The sequence below is a fragment of the Hypanus sabinus genome, chromosome 17, assembly GCF_030144855.1.
Source record: "Hypanus sabinus isolate sHypSab1 chromosome 17, sHypSab1.hap1, whole genome shotgun sequence".
NCBI classification, from domain to species: domain Eukaryota; kingdom Metazoa; phylum Chordata; class Chondrichthyes; order Myliobatiformes; family Dasyatidae; genus Hypanus; species Hypanus sabinus.
The window spans coordinates 69,996,962-70,023,266 of NC_082722.1; the positions used below are offsets into that span (position 1 = coordinate 69,996,962).

The window sequence follows — 26,305 nt, forward strand, 5'->3', positions numbered from 1 at the left end:
TCTTGCAGGCATTCACAGTAAATAAAAAGAAACAAAATAGAATCAATGAAACCCTGCACTTAAGATGGACAACCAATGTGCAAAGACAACAAAATATGAAAATACAAAAAGAAAAAAATAAATAAATAAGCATTAAATATCGAGAGCACAGAATAATTAGACCTTGAAAGTGAGGATAAGAGGCTAAAGGGAGCCTGATAGTAGGACAAAAAATCGTGATAGGCATAGTTCAGTTTGAAAGTAGGAAAACTTTTCACATGACTAAAACTCAAAGTTCTGGTTTAGGCTAAGAGGAGTTTAAAGGGAGACTGAGGAAGAATTTTTCACTCAGTGAATTGTTCCAATCTGGAAAGAACAGTTTTGGAGGCTTGGAGAGGTAGGTCATCTCACAATATTCTTGAATTATTTAGACAAATGTTTAAATGGCCAAAGTACAGAAGATTAAGGACCAAGTGCTGGTAAGTGGTTTAGCCCAGATGAGTACTTGGTGGTTAGTGTGGAGATGGTGGACTGTTGGGACAGTCTCTGTGAGAATCAACGATCCACTCGCCCGCTGTTCACCGTATCCGAGTGTAAGAAGTCTATTATGGACGCTTGAGTTGTACTCAAAAGGACTTCAATTTCTGCGATGCACATCCCACCAGCCTCAAAGACAGCTTCTGTCACACTGTTATGAGAGTCTTGAAAATACCTCTTGTGCAACAAAATCGATTTGTGACCCCTCAAACTACCTTATTATGATCTTTCACTTTATTGTTTAACTGCTCTGCACTTTTTCCTTAGCTTTTAAATTTATTTTGCATTGTAATTATTTTACCTTATTCTAGCTCAATGTACTGTGTCATACTGGATTTGTATAAAGATAAAGATTAGGTTTCTTTGCAACATGTACATCAAAACATTGAACCATACAGTGAAATACATAGTTTGTGTCTATGATCAACACAGTCCGAGGAGGTGCTGGGACACACCCACAAGCGTGCTACATTTCCGACACCAAGATAGCATGCCCACAACTTACTAACCCTTACTAATCTGTATGTCTTTGGAATGTGGGGGAAACGAGAGCACCCAGTGGAAACCCACACAGTCGTGGTGAGAATGTACAAATTGAACCCCAAAAACTGGTGTTGCAAAGCTTTATGCTAACTGCTACAGTACCATTACACAAGAGCATGCAGGACTGTGTATCAGTGTATCTTGGTACAGGTGACAGTACAATACAATATGTTTTGTATAGTTACACTGATTCAGCAAACTGTGCCATGACAAATCAGAGTAACTCAACGCTTAAATCAGTATGCTCCTTAACTTGTTAATGTTTCAAGATTGTAATGTAGCAGCACCCAGGAGACTGGAGCAGGAATATGTGACACAGTCCCGAGCCCACTCCGCTTGCCAGTATGACCATTGTAAATCCTGAGTTACAACTATATTTCCCTGCCTAATTCTTCAGCTCTCTAACACCCATCGATCTCAGCCTTGAGAATAATCAATGGCCAAGCATCTGCAGTGAGAGATTCTGAACAGAGTATAAATGGTTCTGATACTCTCATTCAGTATTCCAAAAAAGAATATCAAATTGATGCCAAGAATAATCCTTTTCAGATGTCCACCGCCAATGAAATTCATCAATATCCAGCAAGATGAGGTTTCACTTTGGAGACTACTCAGATAAAAATACCAGGGCTGGTGAGTAATCTTTATCCCAGATACTTACAACTATGTTAAACTTCTCATTAAATTGGCACTCGATGAAAATAGAAGATGAGAAGATAGGCCATTCAGCCCATCAAATTAGCTCCATCATTCAATCATAGATGATTTTTTAACGCCATTCTCCTGTCTTCTCCACAAAACCCTTACCCCCCCTTCCAATCAAGAGCCAATTAATTTCTTCCCTAAATGACCCAGTGAATTGACCTCCACAGCTGTATGTGGCAACAAATTGCACAGATTCACCACACTCGAGCTGAAGAAATTCCTCGACATCTCAATTTTAAATGGATGTCCCTTTATTCTGAGGCTGTGCCCTCAGGTCCAAGACTGTCTTGCTAATGGAAACATCCTCTCCATGTCTGATCAGTCCAGGTCTTTTAGTAGTTAGTAGACTTCATCAAGATCTCTCTTCATCCTTCAGAACTCCATGTAGAATCAAGAATTCCCTTCTCTTATTCATTGTAATATTGTATCTCTTCATAATAAGACTACAAGACATTGGAGTAGAATTAAGCCATTTGGCCCTTTAAGTCTGCTCCACTATCACAACACGGCTGAATTATTGTCCCTCTCAAACTCATTCTCCTGCCATCTCCCCATAACCTTTCACACAATTACTGATCAAATCATATTAACCTCCAGTTTAAATATACCCAGTGACTTTGTATTCAGTGCCGTCTGTGGTGATGAATTCCACAGATACACTACCAATTGACTGAAGAAATTCCTCTTAGGACCATAAGATATAGGAGCAGAAGTAGGCCATCTGGCCCATTGAGTCTGCTCCATCATTCAATCATGGGCTGATCTATTTTTTCCAGTCATTCCCACTCCCCTGCCTTCTCCCCAGACCCTTTGATGCCCTGACTAATCAAGAACCTATCTCTGCCTTAAATGCTCCCAATGACTTAGCCTCCACAGACACTCATGGCAACAAATTCCACAGATTACCACCCCCTAACTAAAGTAATTTCTCCGCATCTCTGTTCTAAATTGATGTCCTACAATCCTGAAGTCGTGCCCTCTTGTCCTGGACTCCTCTACCATGGGAAATAACATTGCTATACCTAATCTGTTCAGGCCTTTTAACATTCAGAATGTTTCAATGAGATTCTCCCTCATTTTCCTGAACTGCAGGGAATACAGCCAAAGAGCTACCAGACGTTCTCATATGGTAACCCTTTCATTCGTGGAATCATTCTTGTGAATCTTCTCTGAATCCTCTCCGATATCAATACATCCATTCTAAAATAAGATGCCCAAAACTGCACACAATACTCCCAAGTGTGGTCTCACGAGTACCTTATAGAGCCTCAACATCGCATCCCTGTTCTTATATTCTATACCTCTAGAAATGAATGCCAACATTGCATTCACCTTCTTCACCTCCGATTCAACCTGGAGGCTAACCATTAGGGTATCTTGCACAAGGACTCCCAAGTTCCTTTGCTTCTCTGCATTTTGAATTCTCTCCCCATCTAACTAATAGTCTGCCCATTTATTTTTTCCATTAAAGTGCATGACCATATACTTTCCAACAATGTATTTCATTCCCCACTTCTTTACCCATTCTCCTAAACTACCTGTCTCTCTGCAGGCTCTCTGTTTCCTCAACACTACCCACTCCTCCACCTACCTTTGTATCATCGGCAAATTTAGCCACAAATCCATTAATGCCATAGTTCAAATCATCGACATACATCGTAAAAAGCAGCGGTCCCAACACCAACCCCTGTGGAACTCCACTGATAACTGGCAGCCAGCCAGAACAGGATCCCTTTATTCCCACTCTCTGTTTTCTGCTAATCAGCCAATGCTCCACCCATGCTAGTAACTCTCCTGTAATTCCATATGATCTTATCTTGCCTCATGTGCGGCACCTTGTCAAAGGCCTTCTGAAAATCCAAGTATACCACAGCAACTACATCTCCTTTGTCTACCCTGCTCGTAACTTCCTCAAAAAATTGCTGTAGGTTAGTCAGGCAGGATTTTCCTTTCAGGAAACCATGCTGGCTTTGGCCTATCTTATCCTGTACCTCCAGGTACTCCATAATCTCATCCCTAACAATCAATTCCAACACCTTCCCAACCACTGATGTCATGCTAACAGGTCTATCATTTTCTTTCTGCTGCCTCCCACCCTCCTTAAATAGTGGAGTAACATTTGCAGAAGTTCCAGTGTTCCAGTCAATGCCAGAATCTATCAACTCCTGAAAGATCATTGTTAATGCCTCCGCAATCTCTCCAGCTACTTCCTTCCTTCAGAACCCAAGGGTGCATTCTATCAGGTTCAGGAAATTTATCCACCCTCTGACTATTAAGCTTCCTGAGCACCTTCTCATCTCTGTTCTAGAAGGACGCACACAAACACTTCAACTATCAAAGTTCAAATACTTTTATTATCTAAGTATGTATACTATATACAACCTTGAGATTCACCTCCTTACAGACGCAAAACAAAAAAAAAACCCAACAGAACCCTTAACAAAAAAGACTGTCAGTCACTCATTGTACAGAGTGACTGTACAATTCACTCTGTACAGAATGAATCATGCAAAGTCACTCATGGCCGATCGAGGGGCCCGTCAGTTCAGAACACCAGCCCGTCCCGTTCCTCCAGCTCCTCCACTCGGACATTTCCAATCTGACCCACAGCTTAAAACAGGCAAACAGCAGGTCGTTCCTCACTCTCAGATCTGGGCCCTGCATCTTTGTTACACTCCTGGGTCTGGGATAGTGCAGCACTCCCTCAGAACAGTACTACAGTATCTGCCTGGAGTATAGTACATCTACAGGACCTCACTGGGGTTTGAATTAACTACCTTCTTCCTGAGGTGCAAGATTGCTGAAATCAGCATGTCAGATGGAGTTTATTGCACACTGTTGAGAAATGAAAATGATTAACTGTAACAACATTCAGAAATGAAAGCTAGGAGGGGAATGTCTTCAGATAATGAAGGTGAGTATGTTCATTCTTTTTATTTTAGCAGAGTGGATAGATAGTGTTCAAATTCTCGAGAGGTTAATATATATCAGTCTGCCCAAAAATCATTGCAAACTTGAACCCTAGAGTATTCTGCCCACATCTGGAAATATATTTACAATCCTTGAGGCCTCTTTAAGTCTCTCTTCCAATGCAATTCGCAATACCTCTGGTCCCTGCACACGGCACAATCGCCTCCTTTACCAGCGCCAATGGTTTCACATTGAGAAAAAATTGCTTCAGTGTGGAATTTTATTTTAAATTAACTCATTTCTCTTCAATTGCAAAATTGTAACAGGTAGCCATTTTGAAAGAAGTATGCCAATCAGCCTCCATAATTTGAGCAGCTCTGCGGAAACCTTAATCCCAGTGCAATCCTAATTCATGTCAATGTACACAGCTCATCTTGGATGAACACTTTTTGCAATAATGAACACCTTCCTTTACTAATAAGCTACTTCTGCTTAGCTTAAGTATAAGCGTAAGAATAAGCTACTTTCCTTGTGAATGGTAGAGTTTAAAGGTAGCTCGTAAGCGACTTCTCACAATCTCAGGGCACTTTCTGAGGTCTGCTTCCGACATATTGCATAGGATCACAATCTGTGTAGCAGCGGGCAACACTTGGAAATGCAACCAAATTTTTGACAACACCACATTTTGACAAGGATTATGAGACCATAAAATGATAAGAAAAAGGAAGAGAATTAGGCCATTCGGCCCATTGAGTCTCCTCTGCCATTTCATCATGGCTGATCCATTTCCCTCTTAACCACTTTCTCCTGCCTTCTCACCATAACTTTTAACACCCTGACTAATCAAGAAACAATCAACCTTTGGCTTAACTATACCCAATCACTTGGCCTCCACAGCCCTCTGTGGCTATGAATTCCAGATTCACTTCTCTCCAGCTAAATAAATTTCTCCTCATCTCTGCTTGAAAGACACAATCTTCTATTCTGACACTGTGCCTGCCCTCTGGACCAAGACTCTACCACTATTGCAATCCTCCTCTCTACATCACTCTATCTAGACTTTTCAACATTTGGTTTCGATTGCAACACGTACAAACAGGCTGGATGAACTCAGCAGGTCGGGCAGCATCCGTTGAAATGAGCAGTTAATGTTTTGGGCCGAGACCCTTCTGTCCTGACAAAGGGTCTCGGCCCGAAACGTTAACTGCTCGTTTCAACGGATGCTGCCCGACCTGCTGAGTTCATCCAGCTTGTTTGTACGTGTTGATTTGACCACAGCATCTGCAGTGTACTTCTGTGTTTGGTTTCAATTGCATTTGGTTTCAATGCAATTCCCCCTCCCCTCACCCTTCCCACCCTTTTTCAAAGCTCCAGGGAGTACAGGCCAAAAGCCATCAAATGCTCCTTGATGTTAACCCTTTCACTCCCAGAGTTTTTCTCATAAACCTCCTCTGGACCCTCTCCAGTGCCAACTAATCCTTTCTTACATACAGAATCAAAACTGCTCACAAAACCCCAATGCCTTATGAAGCCTCAGCAATACATCCCTCCTTTTTTACACTGAGGTTACAAGGTGCACTGTAGAAATGCTGGTTTATTCTTTGAGCGAACCTGCCACAGATGAATGTAAACCACTCGTGAGCTGGGCATTCAGATAGCTATACAGTCAGTAGACACTTCATTATGTGTCTCTTCTTGTACCAATAACGTGGCCACAGATTGTATCGTGGTGTTCTTCTGCTGCTGTAGCCCATCCTCTTCAAGGTTCAACATCTTGCACATTCAGAGATGTTCGTCGGTACATCACTGTTGTAATACATGGACACATGGTTATTTCAACTACTTTCCTATCCTTTGACCTTAATAGTCACATTCTTACAAATACTGGTTGCACTGTTTCAACAGTTCAAACTAACTGATCAGGAAGTTCAGAACCAACCAATCAGGATCAAGCATTAGCCCCACTCAATCCAGTGGGTATATAAGAAGGTGTCTCTAGCGGGATCTGTTGTTTGATTAGCTTGTGCCTGAGGAAGTTGGTTAGTTCACTGTTGAAATGTTGCAATCAGTATCTGTAAGTATGTGATGGTTAAGGCCAAAGGATAGTGTGGATAGATCTGGCAACCAGTCACAAAGCTTCCACAGTCAGTTATTTGAGTTACTGCCAGCTTGAACCAGTCTGGCCATTCTCCTCTGACCTCTCATTAACAAGGCGGTTTCATCCACACAACTGCTATTCACTGGGTGTATTTTTGTCCCTCACCATTCTTTGTAAACTCTCTGGACTGTTAACAGCAGTTTCTCAAATATTCAAACTACCCCATCTAGCATCAACTATCATTCCATGGTCAAATCATTTGTATCACATTTTTTTTACACATTCTGATGTTTGAACTGAGCTGCTTGACCATGTCTGCATGCTTTTATGCATTGAGTTGCTGCAACATGATTGGCTGATTAGATACTTGTATTAACACTGTACAGGTGTAACTAATACAGCTACAGAATGTATACTTAAGCATCATCATTTCACATTTAATTGCGCCTAGTCAAGAATATCACCCAGCACTACTCCCTCCACAAGGCAGGTCACCCTCTAACAACATTTTGCAATGATATGTCACTTTAAATTATGTTAAAGAACGGTAAAACATTCTAGTATTTCAGAGCAGAAATTTTAAAAAACTTCATCACTGGTGTGATAAAGCAAATCAGAAAGGGAGATGCAATCCAATCCTCATGCCCATTTGCAATCTCATCTTTTCCTGACCTTGTTCAAGTGATCTCAAGCATTGATTTAATTTCTCTCCGCTGCTAAGCTCTGACACCAGAGCTAAATATTCATGTTTCCTGTGGCCCCTGCTTCCTTGCCTGCTCTTGTCTCTCCACATTCTGGTAAAAGACTGCTGTGAGCCTTGCCCCTTTTTAATTTATAAAGACATTCATCCCTGACTCCTCTCATCAGTATCTGCATGGGTGCATCACTGATATCAAATGCACATTGTGCCAGGATGTACCATAAGATAAGATGACCGTCTTCACTTGGAACAATCTTTTAATTGCTCTTGTCTTGTATCCCATCATACACTGTGTCCATTTTATTAGATACTTCCTTTACCTAATAAAATGGCCACTGAGTGTACAGTATGTCTGCATGTGTGTGGTTTCCTGCTGCTGTAGCCCATCCAATTCAAGGTTTGGTGAGTTGTGCATTCAGGGATGTTTGTCTGCACACAGCTGTTGTAACGTGGTTATTTGAGTTACTGTCACTTTCCTGTCAGCTTGGACCAGTCTGGCCATTTTTATCTGACCTCTCTCATTAACAAAGCATTTTCGCCCACAGAACTGCTGGTCACTGGAAGTTTTGGTTTTGTTTTTTGCACCATTCTCTATTAACTCTCGAAACTGTTCTGTGTGTAATTCCCAGGGGATCAGAAGTTGCTGAGATACTTAACCCACCCCACCTGGCCCCAACAATCATTCCAAGATCAAATTCACTTAGATCACATTTCTTCCCTATTATGATGTTTGATCTGATTAACAATTGAACATCTTGACCACGTCTGCATGCTTTTCTGCATTGAGTTGCTGTCACATGATTGGCTGATTAGATATTTGCATTAATCAGTAGGGGTACAGGCATACCTAATAAAGTGGACACCAACTGTGGACTCTCTTTGAGCCTCCTGCCCTGTTTATCCGCAACAATAAACTTGCTTTAAGCTTATTTCAGACTGCATGAGATTTCATGTACATGAAAGCAACCCCAGCATAGGAAAGGGTTCTGTTATGTTTCATAACACCAAGTATAAAAACTAATTAAAAGAAACACTGAGCCAGGCTAACTCCTGCACCTTCTTAGTTTTTCTTTTAGCAAGACACACATTTATGACACGGTGGCATGATAACGTATGCCATTCACAAGCTTTTATATATAAGCCATAATGAATTACGTAAACAACAAAAAATGGTTAATCAGACAAAAATTACAATTTCAGAATCAGAATTTATTATCACCAGCATGTGACGTGAAATTTGTTAACTCAGCAGCAGTTCAATGCAATACATAATCTAGCAGAAAAAATGATAATAATAATAAAATAATAATAAATAAACAAATCAATTACATATATTTTGTAATCATATAGATTACAAAAATGTACAAAAACAGAAATATTGTATATTAAAAAAAAGTGAGGTAGTGTCTAAAAATTCAATGTCCATTGAGGAATCGAATGGCAGAGGGGAAGTTGTTCCTGAATCACTGAGTGTGTGCCTTCAGGCTTCTGTATGTCCTACCTGATGGTAGCAGTGAGAAAAGGGCATGCCCTGGGTACTGGAGGTTCATAATAATGGATGCTACCTTTCTGAGACACCATTCCCTAAAGATGTCCTGGGTACTTTCTAGTGCCCAAGATGGAGGTGACTAGATTTACAACCTTCTGCAGCTTCTTTCGGTCTTGTGCAGTAGCCCCTCCATACCAGACAGTGATGCAGCCTGTCAAAATGCTCTCCACAGTACAACTATAGAAGTTTTTGAGTGTATTTGTTGACATGCCAAATCTCTTCAAACTCCTAATAAAGTATAGCTGCTGTCTTGCCTTCTTTATAACTACATCAATATGCTGGGTCTAGGTTAGATCCTCAGAGATCTTGAATATAGTATATATTCATATACTATTGAAATATTAAATACATAGCAGCCTCCCCTACATAAGAACACACCTCTCGACACTACCAAGACTGTCCATCATCTACAACAGCACACAGAAGCCTGGAGGAACTCAGCAGCTTAGGCAGCATCTATGAAGGGGCATAAACAATACCCATTTTTCAGGGTGAGACCCTTCATTCTGACTGAAAAGGAAGGGTGTAGAATCCACAAGAAGATGGGGGAGAGGAGTAGTACACTCTGGAGGGTGATACGTGAAAGCAGGTGAGGGGAAAACATTATTTACCTCTTATCTATCACCTCTCAGCTTCTTACTTTATTCCCCTCACCCACCATCTCCCTCATCTGGTGTCACCGTGTACTCCTCCCCCTCCCCTACCTTATTCCAGATTTTGCCACCTTACTTTCCAGTCCCTTATGGAGGGTCTTAGCCCAAAACGTTGAGCACTTATTCCCTCCATAAATGTTTCCTGACATGCTGAGTGCCTCTAGCACTTAGTGCGTGAAACTCCGCCTTTGCTCAAAGAGCCTGGTCACCCAATTGACGCACACCAGGAACCAACTACAGGTGTTGGGTTATAGCTGAGTGTGGACTGACTTTGGTCTGGTTGGTACCGGCTCAGTTTTGTGAGGTAACATACATTCAGTAGCAACTTTATTAAGTATGTCATCATCATGTGCCACGTCATAGGACATTGCTATCACATTCTACGACTATGATTGTCTTGGAACAACAGAAGCTGCTGAACTAGTTTTTGTCAACCCATAGCATTCTTTACAGTTTACAGAGAATGGTGCATAAAAATGGTGCAAAAACGCCTGATTAATGAGAGCGATCAGAGGAGAACAGGCAGACTAGTCCAAGCTGACAGTAACTCAAAATGACCAACCATTACAACAGTGGTGTGCAGAAGAGCATCTCTGAATGCACAACGCATCGAACCCTGAAGTGGATTGTCTACAGCAGCAGAAGATTATGAATATACACTGTGGCCACTCTGTTAGGTATAAGAAGTCATTAATAAAGTGGCCATTGAGTATACTCCCAGTCATCCATTCTCATGAATAAATAAAGGTACTATAAAATTCTGTACCATTGTTGTAGTCAGATATTTTTAGCAAGGAATGCTTAGCGGGGGATGAACCAAAATTCACAAAATTCATGAAAGTGCAATGCCAGCACACAGTAAGCTGAAAGGAAATCCCTCATTATTTGTTTATACAAATGCAAACTTCTCTACAGATCTCAGTAATGCCACCTACAATTTGCAAGCCAATCCATACCCATTGAAGCCAGTCGGTGGTGAAATTGCATCTGCACCGGACCGCAAGGCGAGTGGACCTGACTCCAGATCTGTTCAGATCCTTGCACGCTTTCCATCTGAGAATCGAGCTAGCACTTTGGCTTCATAAAAAATAGACAGATGCTAAAGAAACAGCAAGGTTTCCCCATCCAACATGCCATAAGGAACAACACCATACATACTGAGGATGGTATCTCTATATCTGTTCCTAACTCCAACAGCCTCTACAAGAGGTACACATCAAATTCTCTAAACTCTCAACATTTCTACACCTTTGTTGTGCTAATGGATGAAAATCAAGCATTCCTATTTCAGACAAAACAGTCCTATAGTGGCCGTAAACACAAAATACTCTGCAGATGCTGGGGTCAAAGCAACACGCACAACACACTGGAGGAACTCAGCAGGTCGGGCAGCATCCGTGGAAATGAACAGTCAATGTTTCGGGCTGAAACATTTCGTCTTGGCCCGAAACGTTGACTGTTCATTTCCACGGATGCTGCCCGACCTGCTGAGATCCTCCAGTGTGTTGTGCATGTTCCTATAGTGGGCCAATAGGATGAAGTCAAAGCAGGTCATTGCATCAATCAAATTGTCATGGATTACAAAGAAACAAGAATTCAGGCAGAAGTAGTGACTTGCAAGGGAATTGTGGACAGAATTGATCGCCTGTGTGGAGCCAGAGTGAAGAATATGAAGAGATGTCATAGGTCATAGCTGAGGATTAAAGTTGAATGACATTCTGAATGCAATGGAGATCACATCAGTCTTTACTGGTTCATTGTATTTAACTTTATTTTTTTAAGATTCAAGATTGTTTACTGTCATTTCCTGTCCACAAGAGTAAAGGAGAATGAAATAATTGTTCAGATCTGATGCAGCACAATAAAAAGCACAATAAGATAATAATAATAATAAAAATTAATAAGTATTATATTAAGTAAGTATTATATTATTATAATAAGTATTATATTATATTATATTATATTATATTATATTATATAAATACATAAGTGCATAGATTGATTGTATGTGCATAAAATGATGCTAGGCAGTGGAGTGTATGTATATGAAGTGACAGACAGGAAATGATAAAGTGGTGGTGGCTGGGGTGTGGAGGGGAGGGTTAGTGGCTGGAAGTGTTGATCAGCCTTACTGCTTGGGGTAAAAGTAACTGTTTTTGAGTTCGGAACCTCCTCCCTGATGGGAATGGGACAAGTTGTTCATGAGCAGGGTTGGTGGGACCCTTCGTGATGTTACTGGCCCTTTTCCAGCATCTTTCTGTGCATATGTTCTTGATCCAACTATGCGATGACAGTTTTGACTATCCATCGCAGAGCCTTCCTGTAAACCACATGCAGTTTCCACGCAATGCAATGCTTAAACTCTCAGGCCTGGTCCACTGGGATTCCATTAATTAATGCTGCCTAGGCTCAAATATAGATCATAATTATAACAAACTTTTATCTTTCCCTATAATATGAATCCAATTAATGCATTCACCCTTGATTCCACACGATTCTTTCATATTTATTCATTCATGGGAGGTGAATGGTATGAGCGGTACCATTTGCCCCTGCATGTGAAGGCAGAAAAAGCATCTACAGCGATAGTATTGGGCTTTCCCCATAGACACACAAGAGTCACAATCAGGTTTATTATCACCGGCATGTGTCGTGAAATTTGTTAACAGTTCATTACAATATACTATAAACTATAATAAAAAATATAAAAGCAAGGAAGAAATGATGAATCTTTATAAAGCACTAGTGAGGCCTCATGGAGAATTGTGAGGAGTTTGAGCCCCTCATCTTAGAAAGGATGTTCTGAAAGTGGAGAGGTGTCAAAGGAAATTCACGAAAATGATTCCAGGATTGAATGGCTTGTCATATGAAGAGTGTTTGATAGCTCTGTACCTGTATTCACTAGAATTTAGAGGAGTAAGGGGTGACCTCATTGACAGGCTGCATCATTGTCTGATATGGGGGTGCTACTGCACAGGACTGAAAGAAGCTGCAGAAGGTTGTAAATATATTCAGCTCCATCTTGGGTTCTAGCTTACAAAGTACCCAGAACATCTTCAGGGAGCAGTGTCTCAGAAAGACAGCGTCCATTATTAAGGACCTCCAGCAGCCAGGGCATGTCCTTTTCTCAATGTTACCATCAGTTAGGAGGTACAGAAGCCTGAAGGCACACACTCAGCGATTCAGGAACAGCTTCTTCCCCTCTGCCATCCAATTCCTAAATGGACATTGAACCCTTGGACACTACCTCACTTTTTTAATGTATAGTATTTCTGATTTTTGCATGTTTTTTGATCTATTCAATAAATGTATACTGTAATTGATTTATGTATTTATTTATTATCTTTTTTTCTTTCTTCTATATTGTGTATTGCATTGAACTGTTGCTGCTAAGTTAACAAATTTCACATCACATGCCAGTGATAATGAACCTGATTCTGATTCTGAAAGTTATTAAATTGCTTTTGTGGATTGAAATTCAAGTCCATGGATAAATAGTGCAGAATTCTGGCTGGTAGACCTCATCTCTGCCTCAAATGTTTACTGCAGACCCTTGAGCATCTGCATATTCAAAAGGAGATAATTTCTTTTATCACCTTCTTTCCTCCAGTTTTGTTGCCTTCAGTTTGATGAATGGTGTTAAATTCTTTGCTTTATATTTCATTGACGAATATTTACTTCACACCAACTGGCAAGCAATTTTCAAGGTAAAGAGAGTGAAATGTTTGCTTACATGTGTTTCAATGTGAGATTGAATGCCACCCCAATTTATTCCAGAGATGCAAATCCATAATGACATGGAGTGCTGTGGCAGGAAAGCAAAAACTATCATCAGAGAGACCCCCACCCAACCTGGTCATGCTCTCTTCTCATTGCTGCCATCAGGAAGGAGGTGCAGGAGCCTCAAGACCCATAGCACTGGGATCAGGGGCAATTATTACCTCTCAGCCATCAGCGTCTTGAACCAGAGGGGATAACTTCACTCAGCTTCTACAAGAAGACAAATCTCTAGGCTGTATACTGTATGCATACTGCAATCATAAATTTACTTCGAACTTCACTTGTCCCATCACTGAAATGTTCCCACAACCTATAGACTCACTTTCCAGGATTCTCCATCTCATGTTTTTGATACTTTTGCTTATTTATTATTATTATTTTCCTCTTTTTGAATTTGCACAATTTGTTGTCTTTTACACACTGCTGTTTATTGTGAGGTACATTGATTCTGTTGTGTTTCTTTGTATTTACTGTATATTCCCACAAGAAAATAACTCTCCAGGTTGTATATGGTGACATATATATAGTTTCATAATGAATTTCCTTTGAACTAAAGAAGGAGCTGTGCAAATTACAACAAAACAAGGGTTAAAATGGTGAGCTAACCGAACAGAGCACAGACACTTTGTACAGATTTTCAAGTGTTGAAACTCACTAACGCAACAGTCAAGTTGATAAGCTGACAGAGAAGTGTGCAGCCAGTCACCCAGGCTGAACATGGCTCTTCAAAGCCCAGCTCTGTACAGCCTTTCTGTTTGTGCCAAGGAACCAAGGTCACCAAGCATACCAAGACAAGATAAAAATGCAAACAAAAGGTTCTGGGACAACACTATACTATTGGATAGTTATTTTACTAATTCTCAGCTATTATTGACCTTTAACACTCGGATTTAATTGCCTATTACACCTGAAATATCTATTATGATTGGTACTTAAATTTGCTGATGATGGAATCAGTTATGCACAAAGTATAAAGTCAATTTCAGCATAAAAATGGCATTTTGTTGTTCAAACTTCAGAGCAGTGTGGTGACAGGGACCGGCCTGTTCTCTTTGTACACGAGCAAATACAGTGTGCTTGAGGAATGAGTGCGAGTTGTCTGAGTCGGGGACAGAGGCAGCAAGACGAAGATGACGGCTAACGCGAGCAAGGAACCAGCAAGCACAGGCTGGGAAACACCTGCGTCAGTGTTGCAGACATTATCACTGGTGTTTGTACAATGGCCCCAGTAGAGGCAAAATCCAATCAACATTTAGCTCAATGTTGCAAAGTTTTGTCATTCATCAAAATGTAAATACAATTGATGCTCCAGTCACTCATGTCTGTAAACCACCTTTCACGGTTCATTCACCTCCGCACTACAGATCTCTGTTGCAAAGTGAGGAAGATGAATATATCCCTGTTCGCTAGGATCTCACCGACATAAGATCATTAGAAATAGGCCATTTGTCCCATGGAATCTGCTTCCCCATTCCATCATGGCTGATTTGTTATTCATCTCAACCCCCATTCTCCTGACTTCTCCCCTTCACCTTTGATGCCCTGATAAATCAAGACCTATTGAGCTGCACTTTAAATATACTCAATGACTTGGCTTCCAAGCCATCCATGCTAATGACTTGCACAGATTCACCACCTTCTTGCAACATTGAGCTCAAATACACGCAATAACCTGGCCTCCAAAACTGTCTGTGGTCACAAATTCACCACCCTCTGGCTAAGGAAATTTCTCTGCATCTCTGTTTTCAATGGACCACCTCTATCTTGAGGCTGTGCCCTCTTTTCCTAGATTCCTCCACCAAGGGAAGCATCCTTTCCACATCTACTCTGTCTAGACCTTCAAATATTTGAAAGGCTTCAATGAGCTCCCCCCTCCCCCATCCTTCTAAATATCAGCAAGTACAGACCCAGAGCCATCAAACATTCCTTGTATGATAACCCTTTCATTCCTGGAATCATCCTTGTGAACTGCCTCCTCATTACATAAACATGCCTTCTTCTCATTGCTACTATCAGCGAGGTGGTACAGGAGCCTGAAGTCACCTACTTAAATATTTTAGGAATGGCTTTTTCCCTCCACTATCGGATTTCTGAATAGTTCATGGACACTACCTAATTACTTGTGCTCTCCTTTTGCAATACTTAATTACATTTTTTAATATTTTTAAAATTGTAACTTGTAGTATATTTTATGTACTACCCTGTACAGCTACCGCAAAGCAACAAATTTCAAGACGTATGTCAGTGGTAATCAACCTGATTCTGAACTATCATCTATAATTCTCCATAACAGCTCGGGCTGTGCTGTAACTAAAGCAATGTCCTTACCTCTTCCAGAGCCCATAGCGAATCGACCAAGGGTCTGATCTTCTTTTGGTTGTACAGGGATATCAGCTTATCCATCACCGCTTTCACCTTGGCCCCTCGGTTTTGCTTGAAGAGAAGGTTAAGCAAAGAAAACCCGGCAATGACTTTGTTCTCTTCATAGAGCTTTATAGGGTTCACCTTCTCAACCTGCCACCACTGCAAAGAGAAGATTTCATTCTCGTTATGTCCGTTTTGAAGCCATTCGCTTCTATCTGCCTGGATTTCTTGAATGTTCTCCATTTTCACTGCTTATTTATCTATTTTCTTTCTTCTTGCACAGCTTGTTTATTTTTATGTATTTCTTATTGTAGCTTAGAGTGACTTCTATGTATTACACGGCACTGCTGTCAGAAAACAACAAAGTTCACGATATATTGAATGTCAGTGATAATAAACCTGATTCTGATTCTAATTCAGATTCTGCTTTTCATTCTGTTTCTGATCCAACATGGCTACAGTCTAATGAGATACCAGTACAAAAGGTCTACAATTTAACAAGCACAGCCTTAACACAGCTATGAGTTTCTAGTAATAACCTAGCCATTATTTAAACGGCATGGTATAACACAGTGACATTTTAATGAGATATAAGTATACTATTGCTACAAATAGGGTAGGACACAGTCATGACTTAATTTTTACAGGACTAGTACAGCCATGATTTAACATAGAAGCGACAACATAGCTATGATTTAATGACTTCCAGAAATAATGTGGCTCGGATGTAATGAGTGTGGTTAAGCATGGCAATGATTTAGTGAATCCGGGCTTATTAACATGTGGTCCTGACAAGCTGAGCCAAGGTTTTGGGGATGAATGTCTCTCGAAAGAGAAAATAATATCATGGGCTGCATTTTGTGTGGTAAGCAAATTCAAGGTTGAAACTCCTATACTCATGGAATACACAGGACAGAAACAGACCGCTCAGCCCATCCAGTCCATCCTGGTCCTTGTTCTCTACATGACCTCGAACTCTCCTGATCCATCTCTTCCTAGCAGCAGATTTTTATTCTACTCAAATTTGCCACCAAAATGGTAACTTCCATGTAAATGCACGTTTGTGTTTTGCCCCACTGCACAAAACACATCCCTCAGATCTCTTACAAAATTTCCCCTCTCACCTTAAACCTCTAGCCTCCAGTTTCAGCCTTGCCGCCCCCCCCCCCCCCCCCCGTGGTCTCTATCTATACTTCTTGCTGCCTCAGTAAAGCAGCCAACATAGTCAAAGACCCCACACACCCCAGACATTCTCTCTTCTCCCCTCTACCATCGGGCAGAATATCTAAAAGCCTAAAGACACAGACTCCCAGGCTGAAGGACATCTTCTATCTATTCGGATCTTGAATGGACCTCTTGTACAAGAAGATGGACTTTTGGCTTCACAATCTACCTTGTAATGATCCTGTACCTTATGGTTTACCTGCACTGCACTCTTTTGTTAGCTTTTATACTTTATTCTGCTTTGTTATTGCTTTACCCTTTTCCAGCTTAATGCACTGTGTAATGATTTGATCTGTATTAACAATACACAAGACAAGATTTTCACTGTATCTTGGCACATATGACAATCACAAACTGGAATTTGGAATACCTTGAGAAAGTAAAAGGCCTTGAGAGTGGATAATAATGAAAAACATGCTCATATGGGGATGGAAACGATGATGTTCACTAACTGGGACCTCCCCCATAACAAATTACTCAGGTGGCAACTGGTGTTCAGAGGCAGAGGCAAAGACACAAAGAGTGAGAGAGAGGGAGAGAAAGAGAAATTGAGAGAGGAAAAGAGACAAAGAGAAAGAGCGAAACAGAAACACCGACTATAACAGGCTGTCAGTCCCTCCGGCAATGTTTAGATTGGTTGATAAGTATTATTTTGTTTCTTTCACTACCTCATTAATCATTTTTCTTTCTTCCTGCATTTTATTTTTTATATTACTCTCATCAAGTCATCTCTTATAAACCTATAACATGTGTGTAGTGTCTCCTTTGTTTGTGGATATCGCTTGCAGCTGAATCATGAAAGAACAAACATCAATTTCGAAGTGTTTTTATTACACGCCCATTCTAACCTCTCTGCCTTTGGTTCTATACGCTGGAAGAAAACCACCTCATCTTCTGACTGGCCATCTAGCTCAACCATTTCATATAATCACACGTCTCAGCTTCGATTCATACACTTCTTTTTCATGGCGGAATAGCATTTGTCTGTTCCAATGCATGCTTCTCCCACACACACTTTTTGTAACTCACAGGTCCATGCCTGTCAGAGTCAGCAGACGCCAACACCAACTGTGAGATCAGAGTCTCGTTGGTCCCCACTTCGTCACAGACCTTCCCGCTCATTCTCTCTGACCCTCACTGCAACTTAACACTTCCACTTCCAGCTCCAGCCTGGTTCCGACGAAAGGTCAGCGACCTGAAGCAGTTGCTCTGGTTCCTGCTTTTCTGCTGACTTCATTGTTTTATATCTTACAGATGCTCTGTCCCAGGAAAGCTCTGCGCAATACAATTCAAAACGGGCCAAACAGAGAGCAAATGAAGGAATTTAATATGCTCTGATACTTCACCACACAAATGCTGCAAATCTCCGGTAACGTAGCAATGGAGTTTAATGATTAGCATTTTGTTATTCCACTGCACTTGAATATCAGAATTATTACAGTTCCCTGTGCATCATTTTCTTTATTCAGCATTATCCCTGCTCAATGGATGTGATTTTTTAAATTGGGTGAGCATCTCCAACAATTATATTGGAGAGGGTCCCGAAAGGTCCATGATAATGATCCCAGGAATGAAAGGGTTAATATATGTGGAGCATTGATGGCTCAGGGCCTGTACTCTCTAGACTTTACAAGGAGGGGGGGGGGATCTTATAGAAATTTATTGAATATTGAAAGGCCTAGAGAGAGTGGACATAGGGAGGATGTTTCCTATAGCGGGGGAATGGAGGAACAGAGGGCACAGCCTCAGAATACAAGGGAGTCCCTTTAAAAGAGTGATGAGGAGGAATTTCTTTAGCCAGACTTACTAACCTATCACCTCTCCGCTTCTTCCCTTCCTCCCACCTTCTTATTCCAGCTTCTGCCCCTTTCATTTCCAGTCCTGATGAAGGGTCTCAGCCCAAAACACTGACTGTTTATTCCCCTCTACAGATGCTGCCTGACCTGCTGAGTTCTTCCAGAATTTTGTGTGTGTTATCCTCAGGTATTTGGAAGCCTCAACAATGTTGGGTGCTTAGAGTGGGAAGCTTAGCTGTGTTTACTTGAAAGTGAAAGGAAGAGAAGGAAGTGATAGAACCTAGGGCTCTGCTGTAACATAGTGGTTAGATTACCGGACTAACAGCAATATCACTGGACTAGCCATGGAGAATCTTCAGTTTGCATCGCTCCACAGCAGTGAAGGAATTCAAACTCTGGTAATTAAATAAAAGGGGAATTTTAAAATAAAACTAGTCACAGTAATCTCAAAGCAATCTTGGAAAAAAAAACAGAGGAAGACACAAAAGGCTGCAGATGCTGAAAAACAAACTTTTGGAAGACCTCAGCAGGTCAGGCAGCATCTGAGGAGGGAAATGGACAGCTGACCTTTCAGGTTGAGACCCTGCATCTGAATGGAAAGATAGAGGGCTGATAGCCAGTATAAAGAGGCGAGGGGAAGGGGTGGAGCAAGGGCTGCAAGCGATGGGTTGATGCAGGTGAGTAGGGTTTGATGGAAGTGGGGAGTGTGGAAATAGCGACAGGTATCGGAAGAGTCTCGGCCCAAACCATCGACTGCTCATTTCCCTCCGTATTTGCTACCAGACTTGCTGAACTCCCCCAGTATGTTGTGGAGTGTTGCTCGTGAATGGGAGGTTTATCGATGGGGGCAAGAAAGGGCAGGAGATGATGCTATTTGATTAGAGAGGAAGACGGAACATCGAACCAAGTAGAGAAGGTTGATACAGAGGGGAGAGGGGACCCAGTGGGAGGGTTTTGTGAGTGATCGGCAGATGGAGTGGGTGGAGAAGATCAAATACGTTATGTTGGTGCCATAACGTCTGGAGACACACGCGGGCTACCCCAATACATCCTTGAGATGTGTTTGTTGTTAACACATGTATGTTTTGGTATATCTGTGATAAATAAATCTGAATCTGAAACAGGGTGATGGGCTCTGTGGAGCAGGGTGGGTGTCAAAGGAACTGAACAAATCAAGAGGAGAGAAAAAAGACAGAGAGGGGCCAGGTTACATGAATTTTTTCTCTCATTCTGATCTCCTATTTTCTACTCTCACCTCCTCCATTCGCCAATCACCACTCCTCACGTGGAACTACCTATCATCTGCCAGCTCTTGCCCAACCCTTTGCCCTAACCTCTTTATACCAACTACCTCTTTTCTTTCTTTCAGTCTAAATTAAGGGCCTCGATACAGAACATGTTGCCTGAGCTATTGAGTTTTTTTTGGCAAGGTAGTCTGACACCTTTTCCCGGCCTACTACAGGATCCGGCAACGTGGTCAATTCTTAACTACCCCATACTTACTAGGTAACCAGGGATGGTCAATAAATGCCAGCACTGTCAACTGTTTCCACATCCCGTGACTGAATACATGCTCTAAGAGGTAGGATGAAATTAATGTGGAGGACAAACACTAACAGAAAGCAGACGGGCTGAATGGACTACCTTTGGGCTGTAAAGTTTGATACAACCTTACAAAATTTGGAGAGTTGATCATTGCTTCAGTCATCTCTCAGCCAATCCAGTGCCATTTCAGAAAGAAACCTTTCCAGAATGTAAGTGGAGGAGGACATGAAGGTCAATCAGATTACAGTTGCTATGTTTTGAACAAAACAGTGAATTTTTTAAAATTATAACAAGATAGGGAATGAAAGAGTAACAAGAAATCTAGGAGAGGAATGTTGCAGGATGAGCAGCGTCTGAGGGGGAGGAAAGGAATTTTTGACACTTCAAGTCAAAATCTTTCCCACTCCCTCACAGATGACACCCGGCCCACTGAGTTCCTCCAGCAGATTGTTTGTTGCTCCAGACTCCAACATCCTGCAGTCTCTTGCATGTCCACCGCGACAGGAAGAAGTGGGAAGTGGAATCATAGTAGGACTACCTCAAAATAACCAGGTTGTGATTGAGCAGATGCAGAACTGACATTTGCCCTGGCAGGGATGCCCGAAAGCCTTCTCAAGATAAACAGCTGACTATTCAGGAAGAGCGTTGAGAAGGAATGTCTTCACCTCAGTGAACCTCTATAATCATCCACCCAGCCGGAGGCTGAGCCACTGAATCCACTCAAGACTGATCAATAGGCTTTTAAATGTTGAGAGAATTAAGACATTTGGGTCAATACAGGAAAATGGAGCTTAGGTGTGAAAAGAAAAAGCCATGATCTTACTGAATAACAAAGGAGCAAGGACCTCCTCCTGCTCCCATTCCACACATTGTGTTTTGTACGACAGGCTATGGCCAGTACTGTGATTTTTTCCCCTGTAATGTTTGCAGACATTTTCAGAGTTATGATATGTATCTAATGAGGCAATGCCAAAGAGAAAGGAGTTCCCAATATCTGTCAGTGTTTCAGGTCCACTCTAACCATTACTAAGTCTTCTACCAAACAGTAGTCTTTGACAAAAGGTCAGCACCTATTCTAAAGTTAAATTTGTTCATTTATATTATTCAGAGATAGAGCACAGAACTGGCCCTTTCAACCCAATGAGCTGCGCCAGCCGGCAACGTACCTATTTAACGGAAGCTTAATTAACCAACTAACCTACTAACCCATACGTCTTTAGAGCATAGGAGGAAGCCCACACAGTTCATGGGGAGAGCATAAAAACTCCTTGCAGACAGCGCTGGAATTTAAGTCTGAACTCAGGATCTCCCTGAGCTGTGAGAGCATCACACTAACTGCCCTGCTGCTTTGGCGCCCAAGAAGTACCTAGTGAGCCAATGGCAAAGAGACAGGAGTTCCCCAATATCTCTCGGTGTTGCAGATCAAGTCAAAAGCATTGTTGAGTCATCCACCAAATCCTTGACGCAAAGTCGGAGTTAAATGTTGCACTTCACAGCACAGTGGAATAAGAAAATGTTTAAGGGGTATTTAGGGGGTGTTATTCTACTGCAGTCGAATGGCTAAAATACAAGCACAAAGCACAGCACACAGACGGATGCACATGATGCACAGCATGCTAATATCTAACTTACTAGATGGTTTTCTTTTTACTTACTGATTTTGCAAAGCTGAAGAAGCTTTTAGTCTCCCCGGTAACCATATTTGATGAGCCTAGAAGTTGGTGAATACACTTTTGTGATGCTTGCAATGGCTCAAAACAGTCTTTAACATTAACATAATGGCACAAACGGTTTAATATTTAGATATTGCACTTCTCAAACATGCCAGCGCTTTCAGAATGGCAGAACTTACCATACAAGATGTAAGTGCCGAGAGGTTTCAAGAGGCCAAGCCCCTTACCAGTGTTTTCACCACATAGGCAGTCCAGGACAATATCCACTCCATCTGGAGAGATCCTGAAGATGAACCAAAGGTGGATCATATTCCAAGGCATTCCTTAACATCCCAACCTACCTCGTCGTGTCCCTTGCACCTTATTGGTCCACCTGCCCTGCACTCTCACCGTAACTGCCACACTGTATTCTGTATTCTACTTTTCTTTTTACTGTCTCAGTATACTTAAGGCTGTCTGGGTGGCACATTGTATAAAACCCAGATTCTTCTGCATATGGAGTATTGCATGTAACTCTAGTCAGCACGTTACACAAAGGATTAGGAGAGGATGTGGATGAACCACCAGGAGAGAGATGTCAGAGCCCGTGGGCTCCACTGGGGGCAGTGTGGTACAGCATCCAGTCTGGAGTCAGTGCTGCCCCCAAGTGTTCAGTCGACAGAAGACAAGATGTATTGTTTTTGACTGCAGATTACTGTAGCATTCATGGACTCAGGGTCTGGACTATTTGTTTTGCTTGGCTGTTTATTTACTGATATCTTACATGTGCTTGCTATCTTTTTTGTGCTATGTGTAGTTTGTACTGTGTGTGACTGTTGATACTGTGTTTTGCACCTTGACCTCGGAGTAACGCTGTCTCATTTGGTTACATTCATGGGTGTTCATGTATGGTCGAATGATAATTAAACTTGAATTGAATTGAACTGAAGAGATTCACCAGGATGTTGCCTGGATTAGAGATAACAATATTTTAGGCAGATTTGGATTGTCTTCTCTGTAGTGTTAGAGGCTGTAGGGCGACTTGTTCGAAGTTTACAAAATAATCATAGGATAGTCGGGTGGCAGGGTGGAGGTACATCTCTTACATAGGAGGTGTAAGGCCCTCCTTCCGTCCGCGAGCCTGCAGGTCACCCCCGGTGTAGTAACCACATAGCTCCCAGATCAGGGTCTTGTGAAGCCAAAGGAGCAGGTGGTCATATGAACAGCTGGTGCATATCAAATCCTGGTTATGAAACCACTGACATCAGGCAGACAATCTCTGAAGTAATAACGGTTGGGGTCACTCGTCTTGTGAAGACACTGCCCAGAAGGTAGTAATGGCAAACCACTTCTGTAGAAAAACTTGCGAAGGACAATCAAAGTCATGGACAAACTATGACTGTCCACATCATATGACACGCCCATAATGAATGAATGAAAAGTCGAGAGGCAGTCAGCACCTGCTTCCCAAGGAGGACATGTCTCATACTAGAATAGATAGATTCAAGATGAGAAAGAGAAAGTTTAAAGGAAATGTGCAAAGTTTTTTTAAACAGAGTAGAAGCTTCTTGTATTGCCCTGCCAGGTGGGCTGATGAAGCAGATACAACAGCAAGGTTTAAGTGGCATTTAGACAGATGCATAAACAGACAGAGAATGGAGGGATATAGACCACGTGCAGGCAGATGGAATTAGCTCAGACTGGCATAATTATCAGCACAGACATTGCGGGCTGAAGAGCTTATTCCTGCACTGTACAATTCCGACATCAGAGCCTCAGGTTTATGAATTCCTGTCACACTGCAAGCTGACTAAAGACAGTCTCCACACAACTACGGTTTGAAGGATTCAAACAAACTCAAAGTATTTTGACAAGGTTATTTTGCACTATTTATCAGTGTCAATCAAAGTTTCTGTATCTTTTATCTCCATGTGTTTCCACACCAGAATAAGATTTACAAGGTTAGCTGGCAAAATGTACATGTGCGGCTTCAGAATAATATTAAAATTAAACTCTTTCATTCCAGGTGGGGGTCTATTGTTATCAGAGAAAATCTGTATTTCCCTTGACCATAGCTATAAATCCCACTCAGGGGGTGCAGATTATTCACCACTTAGTTTCAGATCGGTTTTAAGAAAATATTGAAAATATGTGAAGAACTATGCCATTGACTAACATTACACATCTGTGTTTGCTCTGGAACTGTGCAAGCAGATGTTTTAATATTTTTAAGCATTGAACTAGAAATCCTTTAAAAAATTGACACAGGAAGAAGCCACAGTGCCCACATTAACCAAAAAGGGAGTATTCGAGACGAATCCCAACTTCCACTGGTCATATTGATATGGGTTACATTAAAGCTGATACACCTTTCAGTTGTGGATTCCTGAGAGCAAACTATCCTCATGAGAAGATTTTTTTCCTCAGTTCCCCTTAAATCCATCCACTCATTACCTTAAATCTTTGCTCCCAGTTATTGCCCTCTCTGCTAAAGGAAATAGATTTTCCACACTATCAAAGCCTTCCACAATTTTTACCATGAGCCCACACACAGTAAAATCTGCAGCGGTCAATTAATCTATCAGCATATCTTTGAGATGTGGGTGGAAAACTGGAGCACAATTAACGGGGAGAACATGCACACTCCACACAGACAGCACTAGAGGTTAAGATTGAACCTGTATCCCTAGAAATTAGGGCATGGTCATCATCATTGTTATATGCCGTGTACAATCATTGTCCTTCTATGGCTATGATTGTTCTTGGCAAATTTTTGTACAGAAGTGGTTTGCCATTGCCATCTTCTGGACAGTGTCTTTACAAGATGAGTGACCCCAGCCTTTATCAATACTCTTCAGAGATTGTCTGCCTGGCGTCAGTGGTTGCATAACCAGGACTTCTGATATGCGCCAGCTGCTCATATGACCATGGCTGCTCTCATGGCTTCAAGTGACCCCGATCCAGGGGGAGGGGTGAGGGGCTAAGTAGATGCTACACCTTGCCCAGAGGTGAGCTGCAGGCTAGTGGAGGGAAGGAGTGCTTTACACCTCCTTTGGTAGAGACGTATCTCTACCCCACCACCACCCTTAAAAGATCTCTACCCCACCATTCCTTCAAAGATGAACATTTGACCACCAAGTCTATCTCATCGTGAGCGTGGCAGCACCGTGAAATTCCCGAAGGGCAGATAAAGAAACTGGAGCTACAAGTTTAAATCTGATCAAGGGAGCTGCAGAATTTAAATTCAGACTAATATAACCTGCCATTGTATTCTTGAACCAACCCAAAAAGCTAAAATGCTACCTCACACTATATTTATTTTTCTTTTCCCCCAGCTTACACTGGTATTGTGATGTGGTTTTTTTTTTCAACTGTTTAAGTTCTGTGTAACACATGCAAAGTTATGTTCACTTATGTTTGCAACATACTGTGCTGCTGAGGCAGAAAGCTGATTTTCAAGGCATTTCTTCCCTGCCAACAACAATAAATTTGAACTCAAATGATATTTTTTCAAGAACAACTTGTTTCAGTAACAGGAATTACTGATTCACTGATGTCCTACTGGTAGGGGAAGTGGCCTTCAAGTTGGAAATGAAATAAAATAATTGTATTTTATTGTAAAAAGTCTAGTGCCACTACCAAAATGAAATATTTTTTTCTACATGATTGATTTGGAGTATGGGATACTGTGATCATATTACTGTGATTTAAATGTAATGTAATTCATATTACTTGTATCCTTATGAATTTTGTATTTGTATTCATGCAATTTATATACTATAAATAAAAATATTGAAAGAAGAAAACAAGTTGGGCAAGATCTGCATATAAACTAGCTGCTCAATGGTCTGCACGGACTCACTGGGCCAAACGATTTTATCCCTGTTGTATCTCTCTATGACTCTAATACCCCGACTGGCCAGCTGGGGCTTTCGTATGGATTCAATGACTCGAAACTTCCATCTGAATGGCCCTGGGGGCATTCAGTGTGGGGGCAATTGGGGAAGGATTGACTCCAAGACCAAACTCCATATCCCATGAGTGAATGAAGTAGCTTCTGATGCAGACTGTGTTCAATGAGATGACCTCTCACTGAGTGGTTGTCACCCATGTACTGTAAGCGCCTCTCAGACTGGGGCTCCCTCATTGTAACTCCAAGTGGGAATCTGGCCAAGGACAGGAATCATTACTACAACCAATTCCGTGCCAAACCATTTAGCCACCAGCTGAATGTAAAGCTTTTCTCAATAGTTCCAGCCTTGGTAAAGAA

General features: G+C 41.5%; 1 protein-coding gene across 1 annotated transcript in view; it reads right to left on the bottom strand.

Moving 5' to 3' along the window:
* vat1l (vesicle amine transport 1-like) overlaps window positions 1-26,305 on the bottom strand; it is a 182,823-nt gene that overhangs the window by 79,525 nt on the left and 76,993 nt on the right. Inside the window, exons 5-7 of the mRNA XM_059993500.1 lie at window positions 22,236-22,339; window positions 22,039-22,094; window positions 15,783-15,977 (exon numbers count right to left, since the gene is read on the bottom strand). Coding sequence (XP_059849483.1) covers window positions 15,783-15,977; window positions 22,039-22,094; window positions 22,236-22,339 — 355 coding nt within the window. The remainder of the gene's footprint in view (window positions 1-15,782; window positions 15,978-22,038; window positions 22,095-22,235; window positions 22,340-26,305) is intronic.